The sequence below is a fragment of the Rhinolophus ferrumequinum genome, chromosome 6 (genome assembly GCF_004115265.2).
Source record: "Rhinolophus ferrumequinum isolate MPI-CBG mRhiFer1 chromosome 6, mRhiFer1_v1.p, whole genome shotgun sequence".
Classification (NCBI taxonomy): Eukaryota; Metazoa; Chordata; class Mammalia; order Chiroptera; family Rhinolophidae; genus Rhinolophus; species Rhinolophus ferrumequinum.
The window spans coordinates 98,887,864-98,913,772 of NC_046289.1; the positions used below are offsets into that span (position 1 = coordinate 98,887,864).

Sequence of the window (25,909 nt, forward strand, 5' to 3'; positions counted from 1 at the left end):
CACTCAGAGAGCTTTCTCCTCAAGCCCTCATAGCCTGGTCTCTCCCCAGAAAACGGCTGGAGCTCGGGGGCAGCTGTGTGTCTGTCCCCGAAACCTGCAGCCCCGAAACCACATGGACTGTCCCCAGATCCCCACTGCTGAGGAGGGGGTGGGCTTGGGCACACCATGCTCCCTCTTCCCCTTCCTGAAGGGCTGCGAACAAGACTGGGGAGGAGAAAAGGCTCAGAAGGTGCCAAAACTTGGTGCTGAGACAAGCAGGGAGGGTAGGAAGGGATAAAGGCGGGCCCCTAAATGCCCAGGACAGCTGGAAAATGGTCTTCATCCTCCTGTAAGGAGAAGGGGGGTGCAGTCCATAAAATGGTGGGGCAGCCCAACGAGCACAGGCTTTAGGAGGGGGACGGGCTTCCAATGATGGTGAGGACCCCTGAATAACAGGCGTAGCAACAAGGACGGAGCCAGGGCCGCTCAGTGGGAGAGGCGGGGAGAGGGCCCAGCCCAAGCCAAGTTGGAAGGGGTCTGCTAGCTCTGACCTGATGAACTGTCTTCCCCAGCGAGAAGGGTTTTTACACAGAAAGAGTTGAACCCACAACACAAAGGGAATTAAACTTTGGCCCATTTTCAGGAATCTATCGCCAAGGAACACTTGCATTATAAAGAGAAGATGCCCAAGGCGGTTTGTCACCAAGTCCAATATCCATCAGGAAGCTTTGATGCATCAATATGTCAAGGTACCACTCAGCTGACACAAAGAAGGGGGCACCTCCTTGTGGACTGGCATGGCAGAACCTCCAAGGCATGGTGCCAAGTAACCATAACCACGAATGCAAGTTGCTGAACAATACGTGAATCGCAATCCCATTTTACGTTCCTGTAAACTAGGTATACACGCGTGTGTATAAATACATAAAAAATGAATCTGCAGACACAGAGCACATTGTTCGCAGCGGTCATATTTGGGGAAGGAATAAGTTTGGGAAAAAGAAGGGGAATTTTCACTTGTTTTAAATGTACACTTAAAATCTGTCTCTCTAGGTAGTAAGCAAAAGGAAAACACCAGGAGGCTGGGTGGAAGCCTCCTGCGAGGAAAGCCCGTGAAGGCATCACAGAGCTGTGTAAAATGGCCAGTCCACAGCCTGAAAGTGTGCATTCCCCAGCCTCCCTTGAACTACATGCAGCCCGGAGACTAAGTATTGGCCAATGAGATGGAAAAAGAAATGTTTAGCATAACTTCCAAATGAAGTGTTCTTTAAAAGAGAGGTATTTTCTTTACCCTTTTCTTCCTTTCAGTTACTTGAAAAGCAGTTGTGATGGCTGGATCTCAAGCAGCCCTCTTGGACAAGGAGGTGAAGGTCAGGCATTAAATAGGATAGAGCAGTAAGTTAGCTACGAAGACAGAGCTAAGCTAAGGGCAGATCTTAGGACTGGAGGAGACCTCAGAGACCCCTGCTCTACCCATACTCACCATTACATCCAGAGGAAACAAGGCCCAGAAAGGCCACACGATTTTCCAGGGGCAGTAACTGAGCTAGGAGATGTTTTGCCAGAGTCCCCACCACCATCACCTCCCACCCACATGACTCTTTCTCCAGAAACCTCCCTTTCCAGAGCTTGGATGCTGCTCCATTCTGTGGCCAGAGGCCTAGTCCCTGGGGCTGGGCAAAGACCCCCAGAGCTGGTTAAGTGGCAGGCCTGAGACACCTCTCGGCATTCTGTTTGATGAGAACATAGCAGAACGTCTGCCCACTGCTGCCACTGGTAGGTCTGTCTGTCAGTATCTCCTGTTTGGCTTTTCTCTCTCTCTCTTCGTCTTCCTGTCTACCTGTCTGTCCCAGTCCATCCATCCCTATTATTAGCTCTCCCTCCCACCCTCTCGCTGTCTGACTCAGTCCGCCTGTCTCCTATCTTTCTGTCTCTCCTCTCTCTGTCTCTGCCTCATTCTCTCTGTGTCGATCTCTGTGTGTCTTTCTCCTCTCTGTCTCTCTCCTGCTCTTTGTTTTGTTTCTCTCTGTCTCCCTCTCTCTGAGCCTGGTGTGAAGTTGGTCTCCCCTCCTAAAGGTTTTCCTTGGGTCGCTGTATGTTTGGTACTGCCCCTGCCAGCTCCTGCCCCTGCCCCCTATCCTCTCTGTCTGTCCCCGATGCTACAGTAGAACTGGTGCTGGTCTCAGGACCCCAGGTTGTGCAGGGCTTCCCAGCAGAGGTGTGCATCCTTGGAGACAGTGGAGCAGCTAGGTGACTGTGCACATGGAAGACAAATGTCAGTGCCGCCATAGAGGCATGCACTCTCTCTCCTGCCACCCCAGGAACTTCATCCTTTCCAAGCCCAGGATGACATAGGGGGGCTTTCACGGCGAGCTCTGCTCCGCTGACCCAAGACTCTCCTGACAGTGCTCTGTGCTGGAGCCTGGAGCGGGAGGCCAGGAGGGAAAGGTATGCAAACTGTGGGTCTGAAAGCATGGGGACTGGATCAGAGTTACCACTCAGATGGGAGATTGTCAAGGTGGCCAGACCCTGGCCGTAACCACCATAATCAGTGGAGTAAAGACACTAGGCTTCTAGTTTTGCCTTTACCACTTATTAGCTGAGTGACCATAAACAAGGCCCATTCCTGCTCTGGGCCTCAGTTTTCCCATCTACACAATGGGGAGAGGCTGGCTGCTCTGCTCCACTTGGCCAGTCTAAGTCTATGATTCTATCAGCCCCATGAGGCTCTGACACTGTGGACTTGGAGGGTGTGGGATGTGGGCCTGGGACAGTTCCATTGTGGGGAGGGGGCTGGGTACTGAAGTCCCGGTGTAGAGCAGTGATGGCCACATGATCACTCTGGCCTGGAATCAGGAGGTCTGAGGGCAAGATCCATCCTTCCACTCCCCCACCTGGTCTCGCTGCGCCTCCGTCTTACCATCTGTACAAGGGGATAATAGCCCCAGCCCCCAGGCCCTTGGGAAGGTCCAGTGAACTCACAGATGTCCCTTCAGGGAGGATGCAGCTCTGAGCAGAGGCCAAGAGTGGGGTGGGGTGAGGGCAGTTGGAGGTGGGCCTTCACATGGGGGTCTGAGGACCCACAGGAGTCACAGGAGGTGTCAGTGGGGAAGGCTCAAAGGAGCCATTGTGTGAAGCAGGAAGGAGGCCCTCCGGGGTGGACTAATCACAGGCCCCGTTCTTTCAGACAAAGCCAAAGTCCTCTGAGTAGCCATTCTTCCGGGGAAGAAAGAAGGCTGGAGGCCCCATTAAAGCCTTTCATGCCGGGGCTGCGGAAGGAAGAGGACTGGAAGTCAGCACCGTTGCCTCCCCGGCTCACCCCCACCTCCTACTGCTACCCCCTACTGACTTCTTCAGAGCCAGGCCTCTGCCTGGAGTTTGAACATTTTGAAAACCACAGGAGGCACCTGGGAGTAGACAGACTCCTGGGAAGGATATCTGGTCCTGCTCCGCTCTCCTGGGCTCAGTTTCTCCATCTGTAGAAACAGGAGTGCTATCCAGCCCTGAGCTGCTAAAATTCATTGAGGTTTCCAGACCTGCTCCATGGAGCTGAGGGCAGGCTGGGAGAAGCCTGAGCACTAGGAGCGCCTACCTCCAGCCTGCCGCTTACCCCACGCTGCTGCCCTCCCTCCTGGGCACCAGGATGCATCCCTGAGTCCAGGTGTGGGTCAGAGCCCCAGATGGTCTTTGCTTCTCGCAGATGGAGTCCAGATGAAACAGCCGAAAGAAGCATTTTTTAAATTATTTTCTACACAAGCAGAAGCTGGGTCAGGTTTGTCCATTAATTCATTTATCCTTCCATTCATTCATTCACTCATTCTAGAATGCTTTAACGGTCCCTAGGCACCTTCCCTTTGTCCAGGCCTGTCCAGCACACAGGCGTGACCCCTGAAGGATGGTCAGTAGCGTGCAGGCTAGTCATCATTTGAGACAAGACAGGAAGGTGCAGAGTGTTGCAGAGGAGGGAGTCATTCGCTCAGCTCCAGAGAAAGTCTTTTAGGCAGTCTGCAGGATGAGTAGGGTGATGTCAGTGCGCAGAGGAAACAGCGCCAGCAAAAGCAGGGCGGGGAGACAGGGCAGATGTGGCCTGCAGCCTCCCCAGGATATATGCGGAGTGAACCAAGCCTCACAAAAGGCCAATACTGTGTGATCCCACTTACAGGACATGTCTAAAGCAGTCACATTCATAGTCACGAAAACAGAATACTGGTTACCGGGGCGGGGGTGGGGGAAGGGAAATGCCGACTTGTTCTTTAATGGGTGTAGAGTTGCAGTTTTACAAGAGAAAAGAGTTCTGGAGCTTGGTTGTACAACCATGTAAATATACTTAACTACTGAACGGCACAATCAAAAATGGTTGAGATGGTAAATGTTATGCTGTGCATTTTACCACAATTTTTTTAAAAAGCAACCATACACACACCAAAAAAATGCCCCAGAGACTGAGTGGGGGTGGGGGGGCCAGGAGTGCAAGGGTGGGGGTCAGATGTGGAGGGCCCTCAAACCATGCTGAGGCCAACCCAGTCACCTCAGACCCTTTGTAGAAGGTTGGAGGGAGGCAGAGGAGAGGAAGGTGGGAAGAGGGAAGTGTTGAGGGATGACCCATTGTGTGCATGGGGCCTGCTTGCAATACATAGGGCAGGAGGGAATGACTCCCATCATACAACATCCTGGGGGTCACCTCAAACATGCAGGGAAAGAGAGCCGTTACTACCGAATCGCTGAATCTCCAAGTGCTAGCAGAGGCGACGCATGAACCTAGACTGGTTAGCCGAGCCCAGCTGCTGAGACTCAGGTTTCCATGTAGCCTCTGCCACCTACCCTGTCCCCCAAATAGCCAGACTGTGGCCTTTCCCAATATGACTTACAGAGTTTCAGACTGGCATAGCTGTGGGCAGACATCCACCTGACTCCCACTCAGTATACAGTTCGGGTCACTGACACCCTGAGAGGGGAAGGGATATGCCCAAGTTCAGCTGCAAGTCAGGTGACTAGAACTCTGGTCTTCTAAACCCTCTTTGCCTCAGCTTCTCCTTGGGGGACCTGAAGAAAATGAATTTTAATCATTGTAGAGGAAGCCTACCTACCACAAACACTGGGACCCTTAGCTGGGCCGGCCAATAGCATCTTTAGACTGGTTACCTTTCACTGTATGAAAATGATGCATTCCAGTCAAGGTGACTTCAAATGAATTCTTTTGAATGAAATCTATGTTGTCCATAAATGTGCTCTTTAGACTCAGAACTGTACTTCTACAGTTTTAGAGTTCAGAAGTATCTAATAGAATGAATTTAAATCTTTGAGCCAGTCCTATGACGTGTTTAGTAGGGGAAACTGTAGATAGAATCTCTAGGTTCAGATCTTGGTTCTGCTTCTAAAATTCAGCCTCAGATTTTTCATCTGTAAAATGGGGATAATTATATCTATCTCACAAAGCCACGCAGAATGCCTGGTACCCATAGCTGCTCAATGAAGAGCATTGTAAATAATGATGATATATTGGTTAATGATGAGAATGATGATGATGGAGATGATGATGGAAGCGATACTAGTGATGGTAGTGGTGGTAGTGGTGAAAGTGATGATGGTGATAGGAGTGGTGATGATGGTGGTAGTGATGGTGGTGGTGGTGATGGTGGTGATGTGGTGATGGTGGTGGTGGTGGTGATGGTGGTGATGGTGATGGTCGTGATAGTGGTAGTGGTGATGGTGGTGGTGATGGTGATGCTGGTGATGGTGGTGATGGTGGTAGTGATGGTGGTGGTGGTGATGGTAAGGTGGTAGTAATGGTGATAGTGGTGGTGATGGTGGTGATGGTGATGGTGGTGATGGTGGTGGTGGTGGTGGTGATGGTGGTGATAGTGGTGGTGGTGATGGTGTTGGTGGTGGTGGTGGTGATGGTGATGGTGGTGATGGTGGTGGTGGTGGTGGTGATGGTGATGGTGATGGTGGTGATAGTGATGGTGGTGATGGTGGTGGTGATGGTGGTGGTGGTGGTGGTGGTGGTGGTGGTGGTGGTGATGGTGATGGTGGTGATGGTGGTGGTGGTGGTGGTGATGGTGATGGTGGTGGTGGTGGTGGTGATGGTGATGGTGATGGTGGTGATAGTGATGGTGGTGATGGTGATGGTGGTGATGGTGATGGTGGTGGTGGTGGTGGTGGTGGTGATAGTGATGATGGTAATGGTGGTGAAAGTGGTGGTGGTGGTGTTGGTGGTGGTGGTGATGGTAGTGGTGGTGATGGTGGTGATGATGGTGATGGTGGTGATAGTGGTGGTGATGATAGTCATAGTGGTGGTGGTGATGATGGTAGTGGTGGTGATAGCAGTGGTGGTGATGGTAAGATGGTGATGGTAGAGACGTTTGTTACAGAGGAATGTCCAGAATTCCCCTCTCCCATTGGGTATCAGAAAGACCCCAGATCAGGGAGGATCAGTTCAAACTTGACTCTGGTGTGAGAAGCTCTGGAGTCTCTGTAAAGTGAAGCTGTGCCTCATATTGTGACTTTTTATTAAGAAAGTAAACTGGTTCCAAAGAAGGTGCTAAGGGCATGCTCCCAAGGAAGCCCTTTCCCTGTAAGTCAAGAACTCTTGGGAATGAATAGGCATGTGGAGTCAGGCGCTCTGAAACGGGAAGTCCTGATTACCCCATACCCAAGTGTTCCTGACACCAGTACTCCTTGTCCGGACCCTACTCTAACTTTTTCTGTAGAATTTATCATCTTCTAGCAGACAATAGAATTTACTTATTTTCTATGTTTATTTTTGTCTGTCTCCATGTCCGTCCCCCACTAGAAGATAAGCTTCAGGAGAGCAGAAATCTTTGTTTGGTTCACTGCTGTATTCCAAATGCCTAAAATAGTGCCTGGCACACAGTAGATGCTCAATAAATATTTGTTAAATGAATAAATGCTGAAAGGGAAGGATCGATGGCTGCCTTTGTTCCCTGGGACAGGCCCAGCTTCCTGGCTTGTTACCTGGTTTCTCAAAAAAAAAAAAAAAAACAGAAAGGGGTGGGGTGAATGTCCAGCATGCAGACTTTCAGGCTGGGCCCCGCCGGGCTTGAGGCCAGATGGAGTCCCTGACGTGGCCATGGCTTTCAGGGGGCCCGAACCCTGGGTCTCTGCATTCCTGCCGAGCCAGGGGCTGAAGGCCGAGGAGAAGAGCCTGGACCTGGAGTTCCAGGTCTTGAGCATGGGGTTCAGTTAGGAGGGCAGACATGCCCTGTGGCTGTCAGCTGAGAACCCCTTGCAGGCCAGCTCTGGGGCTGGGGTACAGGTGCAGCTGAACGATGGAGACCCCTCCCTGCCTGCTCTGCTGTCACTGATGTCCTTGAGCAGCAGCATCCTGGCCCGAGACTCAGCCTTCCCAGGAACAAGCTTGTCTTTACTTTGCCCAAAGGAATGAAGTAAGGGCGAGGATTGGGGGGAAGACCCTGCAACTCCTGCCCCTGCCCCCGTCAGTGACCCCAGGGAGCCTCGGGGGAACTGTGAGGGGCACGGTCAGAGCTCTCTGCAGAATCCTGAAGCCCTGCCTGTGGGACCTGAGGTAAATGCTGGCCCTCTGTGAGCCCCCTGCGTCTTTCAGTGTGACGTGGGGACACTAATGCTGGTCACACAGGGTCAGGTGAGGAGGAGATGAACGGACTAATGGGAAATGGCTTTGTGCATTTACAAGAGCTGAGCACACAGCAGGTTTGGGGCCAGTTCTGGCAGTGGATGGCACAGTGAGTGACATTACAGCCAGCACCCTGAGTGCCTGGCCATAAGCACCACGGGCCTGGGGGTATGGGAGTGGACAGAGAGGTGGAGACCAGGGCCCTGCCTTCAGGAAGTTTCCAGATCGGGTGGAAAGGCAGGAATCCCAAACAGAGGATAGCTAAGTAATCTGGAAAGAGCGGAAGGTCCATGTCCTGACCGTGAGTCCATCTAGACAGGCTTCCTGGAGGAGGAGGGATGTGAGGGAATGGGAAAACCAGGCCTTCCGGTGGCCAGCAATCAGAAGCAGGTTGATCTCTTCCCCCAGGGTGGTGGTAGGACCCAGGACCGTCTCACAGGCTAGAACCATCCCCACCGCACTCGGCCCCCGTGGACTTGGACTGGCTTTCAGTAAAGAAAGGAGCCATGGGTAGGTCCTGAGAGGAGGTCACCCACACGGAATCTTAGCTTCAACTCAAAGTCTGGGTGGGTACCCAAGTTTCCTGAGGCTCCTGCTTGTCCTCAGGCTGAGAGACCCCAGAGGTGTCCCTGAGCCCCATGTTCCCCACCTGGGTTTCTGCAAGAACAACAGGCAGCAGGACACGCAGCTGCAGGTGGAGGAGCTGAGGCTGGGCGGGGCCTCGGGCCAGGTGGCCCAGCAGGTGGGCAAGGTCATCTTCCCCATCTACCCGTGCCCAGACCAGCTCCCCATGAACCTCTCTGCGAGGCTGCACGAGGACCTATACCGCTACTGCGGCAACCTGGCTCTGCTCAGGGCCAGCGCGGGCCCCACTGCCCGCCACTGTGGGGGATTGGCCTACAGTATAACTTTCTATGTGCACCGGGACCCTCAGTCCAACTGCCCTCTGGAGGCCAGCCAGTCAGAACTGATGTCACCGAGCCCAGAGCCCCAGCTACCCAGGCTGCAGGTGGGTGTTCCCTGGGTTCCAGCTCAGGATCTAGCATCACAGTTAGGAGACCCAGTATCTCTGAGAAGCCTGACGGTCCCCGATCCCTCACTGAGCAGAGCAGCAGAACTCCTCAACGTTGCCTCCGTCAATTCTGGAGAACCTGCAGTCTGAGGATGGAGACAGGGAGTCCCAGTCTGAAGGGGGAGACAGAAAATGGAGCAGAGGCCCCAAAGAGAAGAGCAAGGACACCGCTGGCTGGTGTTTCTCTTGCCCAGTAGGTGAGTGTCCCCAACTCAATCTCATACATTCTCAGCAGGTTTTGAGGGAAGCCCCGTGTAGCCCCAAGATGGAAGCCTCTGTGTGCCTATCCTCAAGCCCATCTAGCTCTCACTACGACCATGAGGGACTCGGCCCTGAACCAGGACCCTGACGGCCTCAGACCCAGGTAAGGGAGTCTGATTCTTGTCCGGGCTGTAGGAGGGATTCCCAATGTGGCTGCGTTCTGCAGCCAGGTGTGTGTCTGGTGGGCGTCAGAGCCAGTACAGGTGGGGGCAAGTAACAGCCCATTTTAGAGGTGGAGAAACTGAGGATCATCCCCAAGGACGCTTGATTCCATTTAATGCTACCATTTCCTGGGGACCTTAGTGCACAAAAGCTCATGGAATCCAAAGCTAGGGGCCAGTCTCAGGGCTCAGGTGCCACTTGGCTTGAAGACAGTCAGACAGAATGTGGGCGTCGTATGTTCCTATAAGGCATGTGCTAGGAGAGCTCTGATGGGGGGATGTGCATGTCTGATTTTGGAACATAGGGAAGGCTTCTCAAAAGAGATATCATTTGAGATGAATTCAGTCATTCATTCATTTGCTCACTTAACCATTGATTCATCCATCCAACATTTAAGTGCCGACTTTGTCAGATCCCGTTTGGGATGGCAATTCTGGGCTTTGGGGAGAGTAGTCCAGGAGCAGAGACCAGAATAGGCTGGTTGAGGAGAAGGGAAGGGTTTGGGTGGCAGCAGGAGAAAGAGCTGAGGTTGGAACCAAAATTTTCCAGCCAATGGAGGCTGGCTGTCCTGCAATGTCTGTCTCCCAGCAGCTCAGTGGTCTGGGGCTGAAGTGGAGCCCGGGGTGGTAAGCTAAGTTAGGCTGGGAGAGGGAGGGTAGATGGGAAAAAGTGGAGGGAATCAGGGTACAGTGGCAAAAGAGCAAGGTGGATATTCAATTCAGGAGGCAATGGGGGGACCACCGGAAGTGTTTGTGCAGGAGAAAAACGGGATCTGAGCTGTGGTTTAGACAGAATGGTCTGGCAGCATGTGCCAAGAGAACTGGAAGGATGGACCAGGGACCCAGGGATCAGCTGCTCTTGCCCAGGTTACATGGCCTGTTATTTGGACCATTTTGGCCTCTGTTCATTCATTCATTCGTCAATCAGCGACCTACTACCGGTATATCCCCTACTCTCTGCTGGGTGCTGAGGACACAGTGGTGAGCTGCTGAGTGAGCTGCATGAGACCTGGGTTCCTCCATGCCATTCTGTTCCTTCAGACTGTAAGCTCCCTGAGCCCTGGCCCTCTCCTAGCGTTTGTCACAGGACTAGGTATGCAAGAGGCTCAGAGCTCAGGGAGAAGCAGTTGCCTGCTCTCCAGGTCTCAGCATGCCCTGGCCTGAGGCCATGTGGGACAGTGCTTTGAAGGCCAAAGCTTTGTGTGCGCAAGTGAGGGAGGGGTGGGACTGAGGGAGGAGGGGGCACGAGATGGCTGAACCATCCCAGGCAGCTCTAATTTCTGTGACTTAATGCCATCATTTCCCTGCCATTCTCCCTCTTAAAGTGTCAGATGTCTGCTCCTAGCAAGACAAGAAAATGGCTTTAAGGGAGAGAAAAATCGCTTCCCTCCTGGGAGGGTGGGGGTGGTCAGCAATCACAACCGTGATAACAGGGCCAGACAGCTGGTGGGGGACAGACAATGGAGAGGGAGGGGTCCTTCAGAGAAGACAGAAGTTGCTTCTTTCAGTTCAGGTGGACTCATCCCCTGGTTCCACCTGAGGAAGGCGTCTGTCTTTCTGGGGCTGTGACATGCAGATGGCAGCAAAACCAAGACCTGGTTCTCAGTGGGAGGAGGGACACAGACCATCCTTGGGGCCAGATCCCTGGGAAAGTGGATGTGGCCTAGAACAGGGACCCTTGAAACCATCCTCCCTTCCCTCTTTGTAGATGGGAAAATGAAGCCCAGGAGGAAAGGACTTAACCCAGTCCTCTTTAGTTCCCAACTGAGGAGGAGAAAGGGAGCTGAAAATGGGTGGGGGGTGGAGGAAAGGGAAGAAAAGGCATCGAGTAGGAAGGATGGAGAGGAGGGCAGAGAATTCTTGAGTGGAGCCCAACTTCAGTCATATTCAGTTCAAGGCCAGGAATGGACTTCAGGTTCCAGATGCAAATGAATAGGCTCAAGGCCACCTTCTCCAGGAAGCCTTCCCTGAACTGATTTTGTCCCTTCTAAACTAGCCTGTCCTGTCGGTATCAGACATTTCAACCATGGAATCTCTTCAGTTTAGAACATTACTGCAAGCTCACCAGTTGTTCTTCAACTTGTGTGTCATTGTTCTAAACCAGAACTGCTGATGGTCCTGGGCTGAGAGATGGTAAGGGTGGAGCAAGGGGGCAGAGGGCAGGGGTTAGGAATGCAGTGGTCCAGAGCGAGTGGGGAGCAGAAGGCAGGGCTCAGTGGGAGCTCGGGTGACTGATTTGGAATCTGAATCACAGTGCTTCTTAGCCATGGCCACAGCTTACCGAGCTGTAAACGGTCGCAGCAATGTGGGTCACAGCCTCCCCTGCGTCCTGGAGACTCCGCTCTCCAGGACGATCCATTCCCCCGGGCTAACAATGTACGGACAGGGAACACCTTCCCTTCCCTTCTCCAGTCCCCAAGTTTCCTCGTGTGTGTGTGTGTGTGTGTGTGTGTGTGTGTGTGTGTGTGTGTGTTGCGGCGTGGAGGGCAGCTGGGGAAGGGTACATCTCCCATGAATGGGGGACTGGGCATGCTGCAGGGGCTGCAGAGGGCAGCTTGCCCTGCATGGGGGGAACCAGCTCCCCGTTTCCTGCCAGCTGCACAGGGTACACAGCGGCTTCCTTTCCCTGCAGAGCTCCACAAGACTCATCCTGTGCCCTAATGCTGCCTCCTTCAGCTTCTGGCAGGTTTGAGACCACATGGCTGCCCCACCCAGCACCCCTGAGGCCCTCCTTCCCAGGAAAGAAGGAGTTTATCTGGCCAGAATAAGGGTGGCCTGTCCAGTGCTGGGCAGAGTGGGTCCCAGAGAGTGAGGGAAGCAGCAAGGTACTGACCAGTCTGGCTCCTGGGCCCACTGGGGTGACTCCCGCTGCGGGAGGGCAGGGGGCAAAAGGGGCCACAAGAGCCCTGGGCCTGGAGCTCCATCCCTTTTAGAACCTAACTCACCTCTCTAAGTGATCCCAAAGGTTTAAGGACAACCTCCCACAGGCAGAGAGCTATTTCAGAGGGAAACTTTGGGGCTGGAAAATCCCAGTGATGAAATTTCTGGAAAGATGATCTTAAAAATTCCTTGCTTGTAGCTCTGGGGGCCGCCCTGGGGGCTCCTTCACCCTAGGCCTGGCCCTGAACCTTCCTCCCACACACAGAGGAGCGGGAGAGGGAGGAAAAGGAAGGGGTACAGTGGGCCCCCTCCCCCACTCCCTCCCAGCATTTACCTCTTCCAAACAATCGCACTTTTGTTTCTTGGAAATGATTCCGTTCCCCAGGAGCCTTTTAAATGACGCTTTCAAGGTTGGGTTTTTCTTTTTTTTTTTTTTATTCTTTCAATTTAAAACACGTGGGGTTTTTTGTTGTGTTTTTTTTTTTACCCTGGAAGGGAAAAAAAGAAAGAGAAGAAAAAGCTAATAAAGCAATCACCAAACGCTAAGCCTGTGAATTCTGACTGTGGCTTTGGCACCAACAGGCTGGGGGTTTTCATTAAGGGGAAGAGGAGGGGAATGGAGCAGTCAGTGGCTTGCCTAGCACCCCTCTGCCCTCTGTCCCTAAACCTTTGTCTCTGAGTCTCTCTCCCTTTGTTCCCTCCGTCCTCCTCCCTCTCCTTCTCCCTCTCTCCCTCTCCCACCCTCTTCTCTGATTCTCTGTGGTTCCAGTTCTGGCTAGAGCTCCAGGGCTGCACTCTCCCAGCCGCAGGCATCCTTCTGCCTTAGGCCCAATGCACTGCAGGTCTTCCCTCTCCTCTCTTTGCTCTGCTTTTAAAAGCATTGTGCCTTTTATTGCTTCCTATTATATCCACAATTTCTAGTGCCCTGGAGACTGGAAGGGTGTGAGCAGGGACAGGCACACAGTGTGGATTTCATTAACTTGACTGCCCTGTCCACCTCAGCGTGGGGGTGGAGAGCTGGGCACCTGGGCACCTCTTTGCTCAGTGCCTGACTTCTGGGTGGGTGTCTGCTCCCCGTCTTGTGTTGCCCCCGCCTTCTGTAGATCCCTGGTAGAGGGGAATGTCGCTGGCCCATTTCACAGGTGGGGAAACAGAGACTCTGGAGGCAGTGCTTGGATTGCTACCAACTAAGTGGTGAGAGGCGGGATAGGTGAGAACAGGGAGGCCAGGACTGCTAGCCCCCTCCCAGGCTGATGCCTCAGTCCCTCTGCTTTGGGACCCTTCCTCCTCCCGTCCTGTGTCAGATACAGAGGATATGAACAGGTCAGCTCCTCCCTTCCAATGAGGCAGTTTTATGGGCTTTAGAAAAACACTCCAATTGTTCCCTCAATTACCCTGAGCGGATTGAATGTATTAATCTCTCTCTTAACTGAGAGAGAGACTAGGCTGCTGCCCCTCCCCCAGCCACCAGCAACCCCTCCACTACCACGTGCCAGCTCCCTCCCTTCCCCACCCTCCTTGCCTCAGCCCTGAGCGGGTCAGCCTGGGTCCAGGCAGCATGCTTTTGCTGTGCCCAACAAAATATACCACACACACACACTCACACATACTCTCTCACGTGCGCGCGAGGAACAGCTGCTTTACATTTCTCTATCAATTTTCATTGATTTTCTTCTTTGCCGCTATTTGGAAGAGCCGTTTCCTTGAGTAAACTCAATCACGCGGGTGACGGGGGAGAAGGCGGGGGGACTGCGGGCGGGCAGCTCCCCCTTCTGCTCCCGTGACAACTGCCTCCAGCTTAAACACACTCTGCCCCAGGCAGCTGAGCCCCGTTAAAAGCTACCTGAGGTTTCCCTTTGTAGCTCGGTTTTCTTTTATTTCAGGGGAACAAAAGCACTGTCAAGGCAGTCCAGAGAGGCTGTCACCCATGCAGGGAGGGCTGCAGAGGGCTGAGGGGGGCTGGCTGGTGCCGGCCCCAGGGAGGGTGGGGTGGGGGATACGGCCTGCCGCCCCAGGAAGATCAAGGCCAGCGCTAAAGTTGCCCAATTACCCTGCAGGCCTCCTACTGTGCCCTCTGCCTCCTCGGTGGCATTGACAGACTCTCTGCATGCAGGGGCCTCTGCAGGAGACCTCAGAGGTCCCTGGACTAGGGGGTAAGACCTGAAAGTACCTAAGTGGGGGATCCCACATTTCCGTCCTTGCCCAAGCCTGTCCCTTCACCCCCCACCCTGCCTTATTTCCAAGTCATCACCAGATGCCTTTGGAATCCTAGTGGGGTCGGTGCCTGGAGCTCAGCCAGTGGGGTATAGGAGAGCTTTGGGGTTCAGCCAGCTTACAGTGAGAGGCAGGTGCCCGGGGTCAGATGGACCTGGGTTCAGATCGGTCTCTGGCATATATTTAGTAGCTATGTGCCCTTGTGCAGGTTGTATAACTTCCCTCAGCCTCCATTTCCCCATCTGTACAATGGGGGAGAGCAAGTGTCCTGTGTCTTCTACTGCTAGGAAGATGAAATGAGCTGGCGTCGGGTTAGCCCTGCCCTACAGGAAGCGTGTAATAATAAGTGCTTGCCATTCTAGTAATGAGGCGGGATGTCTACACTGGGCAAAGCAGGTGGGTCTGGGCCTCAGTGTCTGCATCTAGAAAATAGCGCTGCTCCTTCTTACTTACCCGGCCTCCCAGGGGAGAGCTATTGGGACAGTGTGAGCCCCACTGTCTCTGGGGCTCCGGTGCCGGGTTTCAGGTGGAGGAGGCTAGCTCAGGCTGGGTGCTACTCTGGGAAGAGTCTCCGTTAGCAGATTGTTGTAACTGAACACAGCAGATGGCCCTGCTGCCCTTCCCCCACTCACACCTCCTGGAGGCCGTGGAGGGGGGCGGGGGGGGGGGGAGAGGGTGAGGAGGATGAGGAGGAAAAGGCTCTCCGCATCTGTGGTCCTCCCAGCCAGTCCAAGCCCCGCTCCAGTGAGCAGCTGAAGGGCTTCAGGGGAGGAAACTGTGGTGGCCTTCTCGTCTCCAGAAATTAGCCTCCCGGTGAAAGGAGGAGGGGGTGGTGGGAGGGCCTGGTTTCCACGGACTCGTCGCCGTCTCCCTGTTTTCTTCTTCACATACTCCACTGGAAGGTTGATTAGCCCCAAGGGGTACTACAGAACACGGTCACCCTGACGGAAGTGCGGAAACGTGCGGACACGCGTGCGATGTACACACAGCCACCACGTCCTGCTCCTGCAGAGGTCCCCCACCTCATCACACAGGCTCACCACTGGACACACGTGGGGCGCACATCCTCCCCACACAGGCCGGCACCTCCTTGGGACCCTTCTGGCTTCATCCCTGTACAGCCCCCTGCAAAACACCCTTTACCAGAAGAAAAAGAGGCTTTGGGGACGTGGCATGTGTGATGTATGAGATGAAATTAGAACCCTATGCAAAACCAATCTTCAATAATTGATCTTTAATAAAACTCTAAGAGCAGATAGGGGAGGGCAACAGGGAATGAAGGCTGACAGCACCCAGTGGCCAGCTCTGGCCCTGGTGAGGGCTTGGCCCGTCAGGAGTCAGCCAACACACCCCAGCCTGGGTCCTGGGGCTGGTTCTGCAGAGTCCCTGGGCTCAGGAGCAGCTGAGGCCCACAGGGATCGGCTCCTTTCTCAGGATAGATGGAGGATGAATGGGGGATATCCGTCCTTGATCTGGATTGGACGACCTGCCTTGGGGTCCAATGGTCCAACCTCTCTTGGCCCAGGGCGGTCATCTGTCCATCCATCCATCCACTCCCCCAGCACTAAACAAGGTAGCTGTATCCCCAGCCCTTGGGGAGCTGCCACGCTGGGTGGGGAGAGGAAGTAGGAGGAGTTGGAAGGCGACGACTTTCCAAGCTGACTGTGAGGACGGGAGGTGTGATGGGCATGAGCTGTGTCACCACAGACTCAGCTACAGAAAACCAGTTCAAAAGACCTTGGTTTAGGATCCCATGTCACAGTTATATACGAGCTATCTGACTTGGAGCAAATCACTTACCTCCCTGGGCCTCAAGTTCCTCATCTGTACAATGGGCAGAGTAGTAGCTACCAACAGGGAGAGTGTGAGGTTCAGCTTAGCAAGATGCTCGGAAATTGCTTGGTTCATTAAAACCCACCTCACAAATGTCAGGGCGGACATCCGATCCCCGCTTAAAGGACTGGGTGAGGGTCCAGTAGAGATTGAGCAGAGTGGTTTGCAGGTGGTGAGGACAGTGTGACAATGATGTGGAAGCAGAAATGGGGGTGTGTGTGAGGGAACGGCAAGTAAGGCAGAAGGATGACATGGAGAGAGCATTTTTGTGGGATGGGGAGTTGCAGGGGATGCCAAGGGAATAGAGGGTCGGTGCCAGCTCCACAGCTCGGGGCCCTCCGCCATGCCATTTGCCCAGGCTGCTCTGAGCGAGGCTGACAAAGTGGGAACCTGCAAAGCCCATTGGAGAGACAGGGCAAAGCCTGTCCCCAACACTCACCGCAGCAGGAAGCCTGTTAGGAGGCAGTGGGGGCCCAGTGGAGCTAAGCCCTTCGGGTGGGCATGGTGGGGTGGATATTATTTTCATCTTCCTCTTAAAACATAATTGCTTTTTGTCGGGCGGGTGTTCCGGGAGACATCTCCGGGTGAGATTGCTTTCTAGGCTCCTCTCCTCCAGGAGACAGGCAGGACCAGGCCAGCTCCATGCTGCATTAATACATTGCAAATGTGATTTCATGGCCGCAAATGAGATTAGGGCCAGAGGCTCTGCTCTCTGGTGGAAAGGTGGGCGGTGTGGGCAGGAGCCTAGCTGAGCCGGGAATCTGAAAGGGAGGGGATCCAGGGATCCCAGGCCTGAGTAAGCAGTTTCCTGTAACTGGAGCTCCTCAGAGCTGCTGGCTCTTCCCAGCTGCAGAGCCTGCCTGGAGGCCCTTGTCTGGGGAATGGGGTGCTCTGGGCTGTCTCTCCCACCCCCGAACTCCCTCCCCATAAGAAACCGCAGTAAGGGAGAGGGCTGTGATTACAAACGCAGGCTCTGCAGCTGTGTGGCATGGGTCCAAAGCTTGGTTCTTCTGCTCCTGGTTCTGCCTCTGTTTTCTCATCTGTAACACGGGGAATGCAGTGGCACCTACCTCAGATGTAGTTGTGAGGATTGAGTTAACATGTAAAATGCATACAGTAATACCTGGCACATGACAAGCGTTCGTTGTTAGCTTCTACCATGAGGTTCACACACCAACTCTTCACGCCCTAGTGGGGGGAGAAGGCACCTGATGGCTTGGACTCTGGAGGAGAGAAGGCTATTTGGGGAGCAGACATCAGGCTGAAGTGGGGGCATCTGGGGGACTGGCAGGGAGGAAGGCATCCAATGCTAATATACCTCGCTCATTCGGGGTGCAGCCGCCTGGCACCAACCCTGCGCCAGGCAACAGCCTGGGCCCTGGGAACAGAGCGTCACCAGGCACAGACCCTGCCCTCAGAGGAGACAGACCCTCTCCCAGAAAAGTCAGTAGTGGGTCATGAGCCAGGGCAAGGGGAGGCCCAGGTGCTGTGGCTCTGATGCTCCCGGGTGGGGTGAGGGCAGCAGGGGGAGGTCTCAGGGAAGATTTGCCACTTGTTCCATTTGTGTCCTGAAACACCATGAATTATTCAGGTTGGCAGAGGGAGAAGGCCAGTCCAGGCAGAGGGAACAGCATATACGAAGGCCAGAGGCTCGAGAGACCAGACCCGTTCAGGGGACGGCAGGCGTGGCGTGTGGCTGGATGGTGGGTGTGAGGCCGGGATCGGCTGTGCCGGCTGAGGCGGGAGGGCCTGGGCGAGCAGACCGTGAGGCCTGCAGGAATCCCCCGAGAGCATTAGCGTCTCTCCTGGGAACAGTGGGGCCCACTGAAGTGTTTATTGAAGCAGAGGAGCAACTTAGTCAGATTTGCGAGTTGGAAGAGTCAGGGCGAGGGAACTGGGGAGCCTACTGCCTGACCAGACCTCTATGCACCGAGTGGACCTTGGCAGGGCCCTGCTTCCACCCCACCCCCATGGACAGGATGACAGGGGGCTGTCATCGCTAACCCCTTTATTCAGTCCCTTGTTAATTAGTTATGGATTTTCCAAAAGAAAAACGCCCAAAAGCCACGTTGCATCTTTAGCAAAGTGATTCATGACAGGATGACGGGCCCTGGGCGGCTGCAAACGAGAGCTCTGGTTACCAAACACTGAGGCAACTCCTTCCACATGGCGACCAGTGAACGTGACTGCTGAGCAAATAAATGGGCACACTGTCAGCTAACGAAGAGAACAGTCCATTAATAGTCACCCAAGTCTCCCATCGCAAAACTGGGCCATAGTGGCTCCAGATGGGCACAAACTGACATAAACGTGGGGAGTTTGTTTCTGTGCCACCTGCCACGAGCCGGCTACCTGTTCTCTCACCTGATCCCCATGCCCCTGCAGGTGGGATCATCCTCTCTGCTTTGCAGATGAGGAGTTGAACCCCGAAGGGTCAAAGGACTTGCTCAGATGCTTGCTGTGGGGCCTGGGGCATTTCAGGAGGTCATGCCTTTTTGCTCCCCAACATAGTGGTACTGGGCCAGGCTGGTCCGTCCCAGGAGAGCCCACAAGAACTCTGTCTGGGTGACAGGGTCGGGACTATCAAGTACACATGACAAAACGTGGAGGCACATGCATGTAGCCCAGTAGCTGAGCAGGTCACCTCTAAGGGACCAGAGGAAGGTCAGAAGGGCAACCCCCCAGCACCCCCTGTACCCCTCCATGGCCCACACAGCCTGCAGGCAGTCTGCATACAGGGGCTCGGTGGGACTGGGAGCAAGCTCGCATTGGTGATCCCACTCATAGCCCCGGGTGCCTTGACCCCACCAAACCACCAGCCACTCGTGTGTGCAGGACAGAACAGCCTCTTCCTGACACCAACTCTGCCTGCGTTACAGGAGCCTGGCCCACCTGGGTCAGCAGCACCTCCAGGAGACTCCCCCTCCCTCTTTGTTGACTCCAGTGTCTGTGGATTGCACTGTCACAGAGCGTCATTCAAAAGGCCAGGTGTTTACATCTCTGGACTTGACCTTTCTCCATGTTGCCCCAGTTTCAGGAGTAAAGGAAGGAGAGATGTGACTCCTTCCCCTGGAATTAAAGGAAAAGGAAATATACTTTGGTGGTTGTGATCACAGGCTTTGGAGCCAGCAGACCTGGATTCAAATCCCAAGCTTCAAAGCTTGGGCATGTCCCTTCATTGCTCAGAGCATCTGTTTCCTCATCCTAACGTGGAGAAACAATGGCTCCTGGGGAACATGCACGTGAGGATTAAACGAGACAGTGCAGGTAAAACTTTGGGTGCGGCACGTGGCACATAGGAAGTGCTCACTAAATGTTAGCGGGGTGTGAAGGTGCCGGTGGTGGTGGTGGTGATGATGGCACACAGGATATCAGGTGAGAGCTCAGGCCCGCAGAGGGGTTCAGACAGCAGGTTCATCAGTCAGGGCCCTGGTAGGAAGAAGAAGGCATTCAAACTGGGTCATCTGAGGGGAGTGTAACATAGGGACTCTGCAAAGCTGACGGTGAAGCTTAGAAAAAACCAGGAGGAGAGTGCTGTGCCCTGGGCGCTCGGGAGAGAAGCCCTCACCACCCTGAACAGGCAGGAGGAGGAGCGATGACCACCACCCAAGGGGCAACTGCATGGAGAGTGCTGCCGGCCGGGCAGGGTGGCCTTGGGTAGAGGGACCAGCCATCCCTGAGAAGCAGCTAGGAGGGAGCCTCCTAGATCCCTGCAGCCCTCTCTGAACCCAACCCAACCAGAACCCCCTGATATATGCGTATAGTCCGCCTCCTGGGACCCAGGGCAGGGTGGAGAAGAAGGAGAATGATCTGTGGTACAAATGGGAGACACCCAGCTCCTGGGGAGAGGAGAGAAGACTCAGCTGGACCCTGCAGCCACACTCACTGCTTCCAGTTAGAACTCTCTCAGGGAAGCAGTCAGTCAGTCCTTGGCTGCTGTTTTGGCGTGGGAGGGACTCAGGACCAAAAGGAGGACAGGTCGGAGGGGCAGATCCACACACAGGGGCTTAGAGGGCCCCTCGCCCGCCCCCTCCAGCTCTGGTTGCAGTGACTTCAGCTCAAACACAACCCAGTACCTTAAGGAGTAGGGTGTGAACTGACCCCTGGGGGGACCCAGTGGGAGCCGTATTTAACGCATGAGGCAGAACCAGCTCCCCAGATCTCTCTGCAGAAACTTCCAGGTAGAGCCTCACAGCTGATGTGAGGTCACAGCAGCCCCGAAGGTTCTAGCCATGCAGGCTGTGCATTCACCACTGTCAGAATTGGGGACCTTCCTGCAGTCTGCCATCCTTCAGCCAACAAGCAAGCCCCTGCTCTATATACACCACTGGGACTGAGGGAGAGTGGCATTGGGAGCATAGAACCCCCACCCCCAAGAGAACTGCCTCAGTTGGCAACTGTCAAAAACCAGAGAGGGGCAGGGACTTGGCCAGGTCCCACCCCACCTCAGGTTTGTCCCTTACTGGGAGTGAACTCAGCAGGTGTCACCACGGGCAAAGAGCACTACCTAAGACAAAGGGTGGGTCAGGAAGGCTTCCGGATGAAGTGCCTTGAGCTGGACCCTAAGTTCAAACTGGATTTAGACAGGAAAGGAGGAGACCTTTCTGGCGAGCCAGCCACCTGGAGGAAAGTGTGGCTGTCGGGATGGGCCTGGAAGCCGGGGACTGAGTGGGTCTGGGGAAGAGAGGAAGAGGGGCTGGGATATCAGGGGTGGTCTGAAGGCTCAGGTGCTGGGTGGAGATGTGCAGGCTGCACGCGGCACATGTTCTTGCTTCTTAGGCCCATTTCTGCCGAGGAGAACCTGCCAAGGCCAAGGTTGCTTAGCAGGAAAAAGAGCGAGTACGTAACTGAATATTAGTGCGTGCTAAGTGTTTTTCCTGCCTTTCCTCATTCAGTCCTCAGAGCAGCACTGATCTCCCCACTGTATGAGGGAGGGGATCAAAGCTCAGGGAGGGGTCGCATTCTGAACCAAGAACACACAGCCGTGAGCTGCCATCTGTTACAAAATCACACTAAACCCTCCTCATCCATCCCTTCCCTTTCCCAATTCAGCTGCCCAAAAGAAATGGAGAGAAAGTGATGGTGTGTGTGTGTGTGTGTGTGTGTGTGTGTGTGTAAGAGTGAGGGAGGGGTGGTGGGGGGCGCTCATAGGTTGTGAGACAGGACCAAGGGGCAAGGAAGGCCAGGTTTGTGAGCTCAGGGAGACACACTTCCCTGGGACGCACTGCAGGGACAGTTAGGCCAAAGCGCTGCCCGCTCAGAAGCTAGGCCCTCGGCTGCAGTGTGAGGGAGTGTGGACAACTGCGAACCACAGGTCTGCCCAGCAAGCCCAGGGCAAAGCCAGCGAGGAAACAGGACCCCTCCCTGCCTCAGATCCAGGCAGGGCTGGGAGAGGCCAGCAGGGCACTTAGGGAGCCAGCTTTAAGAAGACACCGCTCTCAGGGCTATGCCAGTGCACCTGCCACCTCGCCTCCTTATATTCTGTACCCTAGCCACCTTGCCTGCCTACGGTGGCTCCTGCCCTGCCTGCAGCTCCTCCCAGCGCCTAAGCAGCCTCTCTCTAGGGCCTTTCCGCAGCTGTGTGCTCTCTAATGACTGTGTTTAACCCCTGGCCCCACCAAATGATGCAGCTCCAAGAGCTCTCTCCTCGGGGCGGGGCGCGGGGAGGGGCAGGCTTACCTATTAGCTGTGACATCAATCACTACCTGCTTCCCCTCACGCGGGACCTCCCTGAGTCATCAAAGCTTTCGGGTGGGCCCTGGGCAGGGGAGCAGAAATTTCCTCTGGACATTTGGGGAACAGGCTCATTTCCCTTGGCTGAGGGAGGCAGAGCGGAGAATGAGGCAAATAGAATAGCTGGGAGGCAGGTAGAGTAGCTGGGGGTTAAGCAGGAAAGCCACACCCAGCCCCTAGGCTGCCAGCCCTCCCACTAGTGAAGAGAAAGCAGTTCTGGGGGAAGGATAGTACAGCCCGGAAGCGAATGTCCTAGGGGCCCATGGTCCAGGGAGCCGGGTAGCCAGTGAGTGAGGTGGTAGGAAGGTCCTCCTTCCGGTGGCTGCTGAGTATGCAGGGCTTGCTAGAGCTCTGGAGCCAGACGGCCTGGAACCGTCTCCCAATTGCATTATCTTCCTCCCAGGCGGGAAGGCCCATAGGCGGGGGGCTGCAGCAGCAGAAAGCTCAGATACTAAGTAGGGCAGCGGGTGAGAGCCGGGAGCCCAGGGGCGGCCCTAGAGAGAGGCTGCTTAGGCGCTGGGAGGAGCTGCGGGCAGGGCAGGAGCCACCGTAGGCAGGCAAGGTGGCTAGGGTACAGAATTTAAGGAGGCGTGGTGGCAGGTGCACTGGCATAGCCCTGAGAGCTGTGTCTTCTTAAAGCTGGCTCCCTAAGTGCCCTGCTGGCCTCTCCCAGCCCTGCTGCATGGCCCTGGGGCAGCACCGGTCACCCCCACCCTGCCACCCCAGCCCAACCTGCTGCCACAGGCTTCCAGACAAAGGAAGGGGGAGGCACTCTGGGGGTACTGGAGAAGGATCCACAGAGACTCTCTCTGTGCATCCTGGGTTGTGACAGTGTTGGCCCAGGAGCCAGGGAAACCATCGTTTGAAGGCATAGAATGGGAGAAAACTGGAAATGCCTCTCGGCTTCCATCCCCAACCATCTGGGTGACCTTGGCTGGTCCTTTGGTTCTAATCAAAGGTGAAGCCTAAGTTTTTCTGTCTCTATATTGGGAAGAACTACTTCCTCCCTGCTTCTCTTTCTCTAGAGTAGAGAAGTGGAGGGAGAAGCTGGGAGGCCTCCTGCCTCCTGCTGCCGGGGTGGGCCTGCTCTGTCCCCAAACCAAGGAAGATGGGAAGAACCCTCAACATGGAGTCTAAAACAGCTGGCAGAAGAATGAGTCAGGCCACAGGACTCTCCCAGACACCTCTCAGTGCCACCCAGGATTCTTAATCATCCTTTGAGACCCAGTTCAAACCTCGCCCCCCACGGAACAGACCCCACCCCAGGCCGGGGGCCAGTCTCTCCTTATGCCGCCATCTCACCACACATAAAGCACTTAGAACTGTGCCTGGCATATAGTTGAGTGCTCAGTAAAAAGAGGTATCTTTGTAATAGTCGCTTGTGGAGCTCAGAATTGGATTAGTCATAATCTTTGGTCCACACCCTAAACCACTGTTGACCCATAAGTGGCCCTTTTAAGTTATTTATAACTTCTTTCCAACAATTAGCCGACCACCCAATCTAAGAGACAACATTACACTAACAGCTCCGCTTCTTCTCCATTCTCTCCCGCATCTTCCCACCCACACTCCAAGAGAAAACCGTTCTCTTGAACTTTGTGTTTTTTTATTATTAAACAAATAAAAGGCTCTAGGCACCCAAAGAGGCAGGGTGGCTCAGATTCCTGAAGAGAAACAGCTATTTTACCAACCGAGTTGTAACTTCCTTGCAGGCAGCCTCTCCCCCTTCCCTGCAGTGTGACCAGCAGGGGGCTGGGCACAGGGCACTGGCGAACCTTGGGGGATGGGCAGCTTGGGGCACCAGGGGCAGGGAGAGTAAGGACTGAGTTCTGGAGAGCAGTCAGGACACAGCTCCAGGAACAGGGAGAAGGGCTCCTGATTCCCCCCTGCACCTGGATAGGTGTCGTGTGACCTCTGCCTTGCCCTGTGACATCACACAGTGTTGCCCAGGTGACCCAGCTGGCTGGAAAGCTCCCTGCTTTTCCAGCTCTGGGCAGAGAGAGGACCACCCTGTCTTTCCCCCCTGGGGGTGCGGAGCCAATTGCCCAGTTGGCCTTGGCCTAGATTCCACCCCCCCCAGCATCTTCACTCACAGAATGTCTGGCTGCTGAGAACGCTCCCCTGCCCCCACCTACCCCACCTTCCCTTTACCCTGTTCAGGTCCCAGAGCCTGTGTATGGCACCCCTGAGACCACACTGACGTCACACTCTTCACCACTCCAAAGACTCCAGGGTGCCCAGGCCAGCTGTCTGGACAGGACTGATGCCTAATTCCCCACCAGTACGAGGTACTGGCCCCGGAGAGTGTTAGACGAGACCAAACACTGCGCCCCCAGGAGGATGGGCCGGAAACAGAAGAAGGTGAGGCGTGGGGGCATGCGCCGTGCACCGCGTGGACTCAGCTCTCCTTCCGAGTCCATGTATGATTGCCCCCAAAGCATGATGGAGCTTTCCTTCTCTGGCTCAGTTTCCACAGCTGTGAAATGGGGACCGAGGTGATCTGTGTGTCTCTTCCAAGTTAGGTGTCCTATACTCTCGGACCACATGGGCTCACAGGTGTTATCAACTCCTACGACCTTGACCTGCTGATTTCTGCCGGTCTCTCCGTGACCCAGACAGGGGTGTAGCTTCAACTTGGTGTCGCATCCCCACAGCCTGGAAAGGAGTTTCTGCCTTCTTATTGCTGGGGTCAAAGAGGCGGAGAGAGCCCATGGAGATGGCTCGCCGTCACCCTCCAAGGCCTTCCAGGAGTTTCCCGGGCTTCTGCCCTGGCAGTGCCACACCCACTGCCCCACACCCTCCCGGCCCTGGCCCAGCTTCTGCCCCAGCCACATGGGCTCCAGCGCTTGGAAAGAAGGGATTTTTGTCTGTTTTCATCACTGCCATATCTCCAGCACTCACAATAGTGCCTGACACAGAGTAGGTGCTTAACACATAGCTGTGGGCACAGAACAACCTTGCGTGGACTAGAATATCAGTGCAATTAAAGGCAAACAGTTCCATGCCAGGGGTCCCCTACGTTCTGCTAACTGGCAAAGTTGAACCCATGCCCTCGACTGTGCCACTTACCAACAAGGATGGCAGAAACAGCTAAGACCAAGGACACACAGCTACTTGCTGACTTGGGAACAGCCTCTTTGCAGTTATGCTCATAGGTCAAATAAACCAAATAGCTAAGGGTACCAGGCCCCAATGTGGGTTCTGCTATATTACCCTGGACTTGGGTGTCTGTGGGCTCCTCCCCTTGATTCTACCCTCCCCCATTAAGCCTTCTTCTGGTAAGTCACACACTGGGGACCAGGTACCTGGCTGGCCTGACTGGGGGGCCCTAATCTGCCAGCTGGCTCCTGAAACTTATTGCCACCTGCCCCCCAAGCTGGTTGGGGGGATCCCGGGAGTGCGTGTGGGAGCCCTGAGGAGGAGTCTGATTTATTTGATTCATAGCTCCGGGAAACAGAAAACGTATGTTCATAATGTGTATATTGTATTACACGTGCCTATTTCTTCTTTGGAGAATCCTCCACTCACATCTCTTTCTTGTGGTGATGTTTATTGATTTCAGTGCTCTCTGTACACACATAGCGGTATTCATCCATTTATATAGATTGCAAGTATTTTCTCCTGTTTGTCTTTGTATCGTAGTGAATTTTGGACCATTGTAGAAGTGGGGAGAGATTTTTTTTAGTTATCAAATCTGTAAGTCTTTCTCGTTATGATTTGTAACTTTTGTGTAATCTTTTGAAAAGCGTCTCCTGCTTCAAACACCACAACTCCTCGCTGGCACCTGCGTTCTGGCTGCTTGGGTTATGAGCCTGAAGGTGTAACATTGTGGCCCAGAGAAAGCAGGTCACATCCAAAGGAGGCGGGAGACCAGAGTGGAGGCATATAGATCCTGGTTCCACTCCCAGCTCTGCCCTGCCAGCTAGGCTGTGTGCCCTGGGGCAAGTGCAAGAGCTTTGTCCCTGAGCCTGTTTCCTCACCTACAAAAGGGCCTCCCAGGCAAATTTAGAAGCTGAAGCTAGAAGGAACATGAGGGACCATTGTTAACTCAAAAGCCCTCGTGGTGCAGCTGGGAAACTGAGGCCGCCCGAGTCTAACAACTTGCCCAAGTGATTAATCAGGGGCCTGCCCCATAGGCCACGGCCCTCCTGTAGTGCTTCT

At 54.5% G+C, this 25,909-nt stretch overlaps 1 protein-coding gene across 1 annotated transcript in view; it reads left to right on the forward strand.

Moving 5' to 3' along the window:
• The first annotated feature begins 7,069 nt into the window (after window positions 1-7,069).
• CCDC33 (coiled-coil domain containing 33) overlaps window positions 7,070-25,909 on the forward strand; it is a 103,829-nt gene continuing 84,989 nt past the window's right edge. The window contains 3 exon segments of the mRNA XM_033108774.1: window positions 7,070-7,277; window positions 7,280-7,376; window positions 8,246-8,574. Coding sequence (XP_032964665.1) covers window positions 7,070-7,277; window positions 7,280-7,376; window positions 8,246-8,574 — 634 coding nt within the window.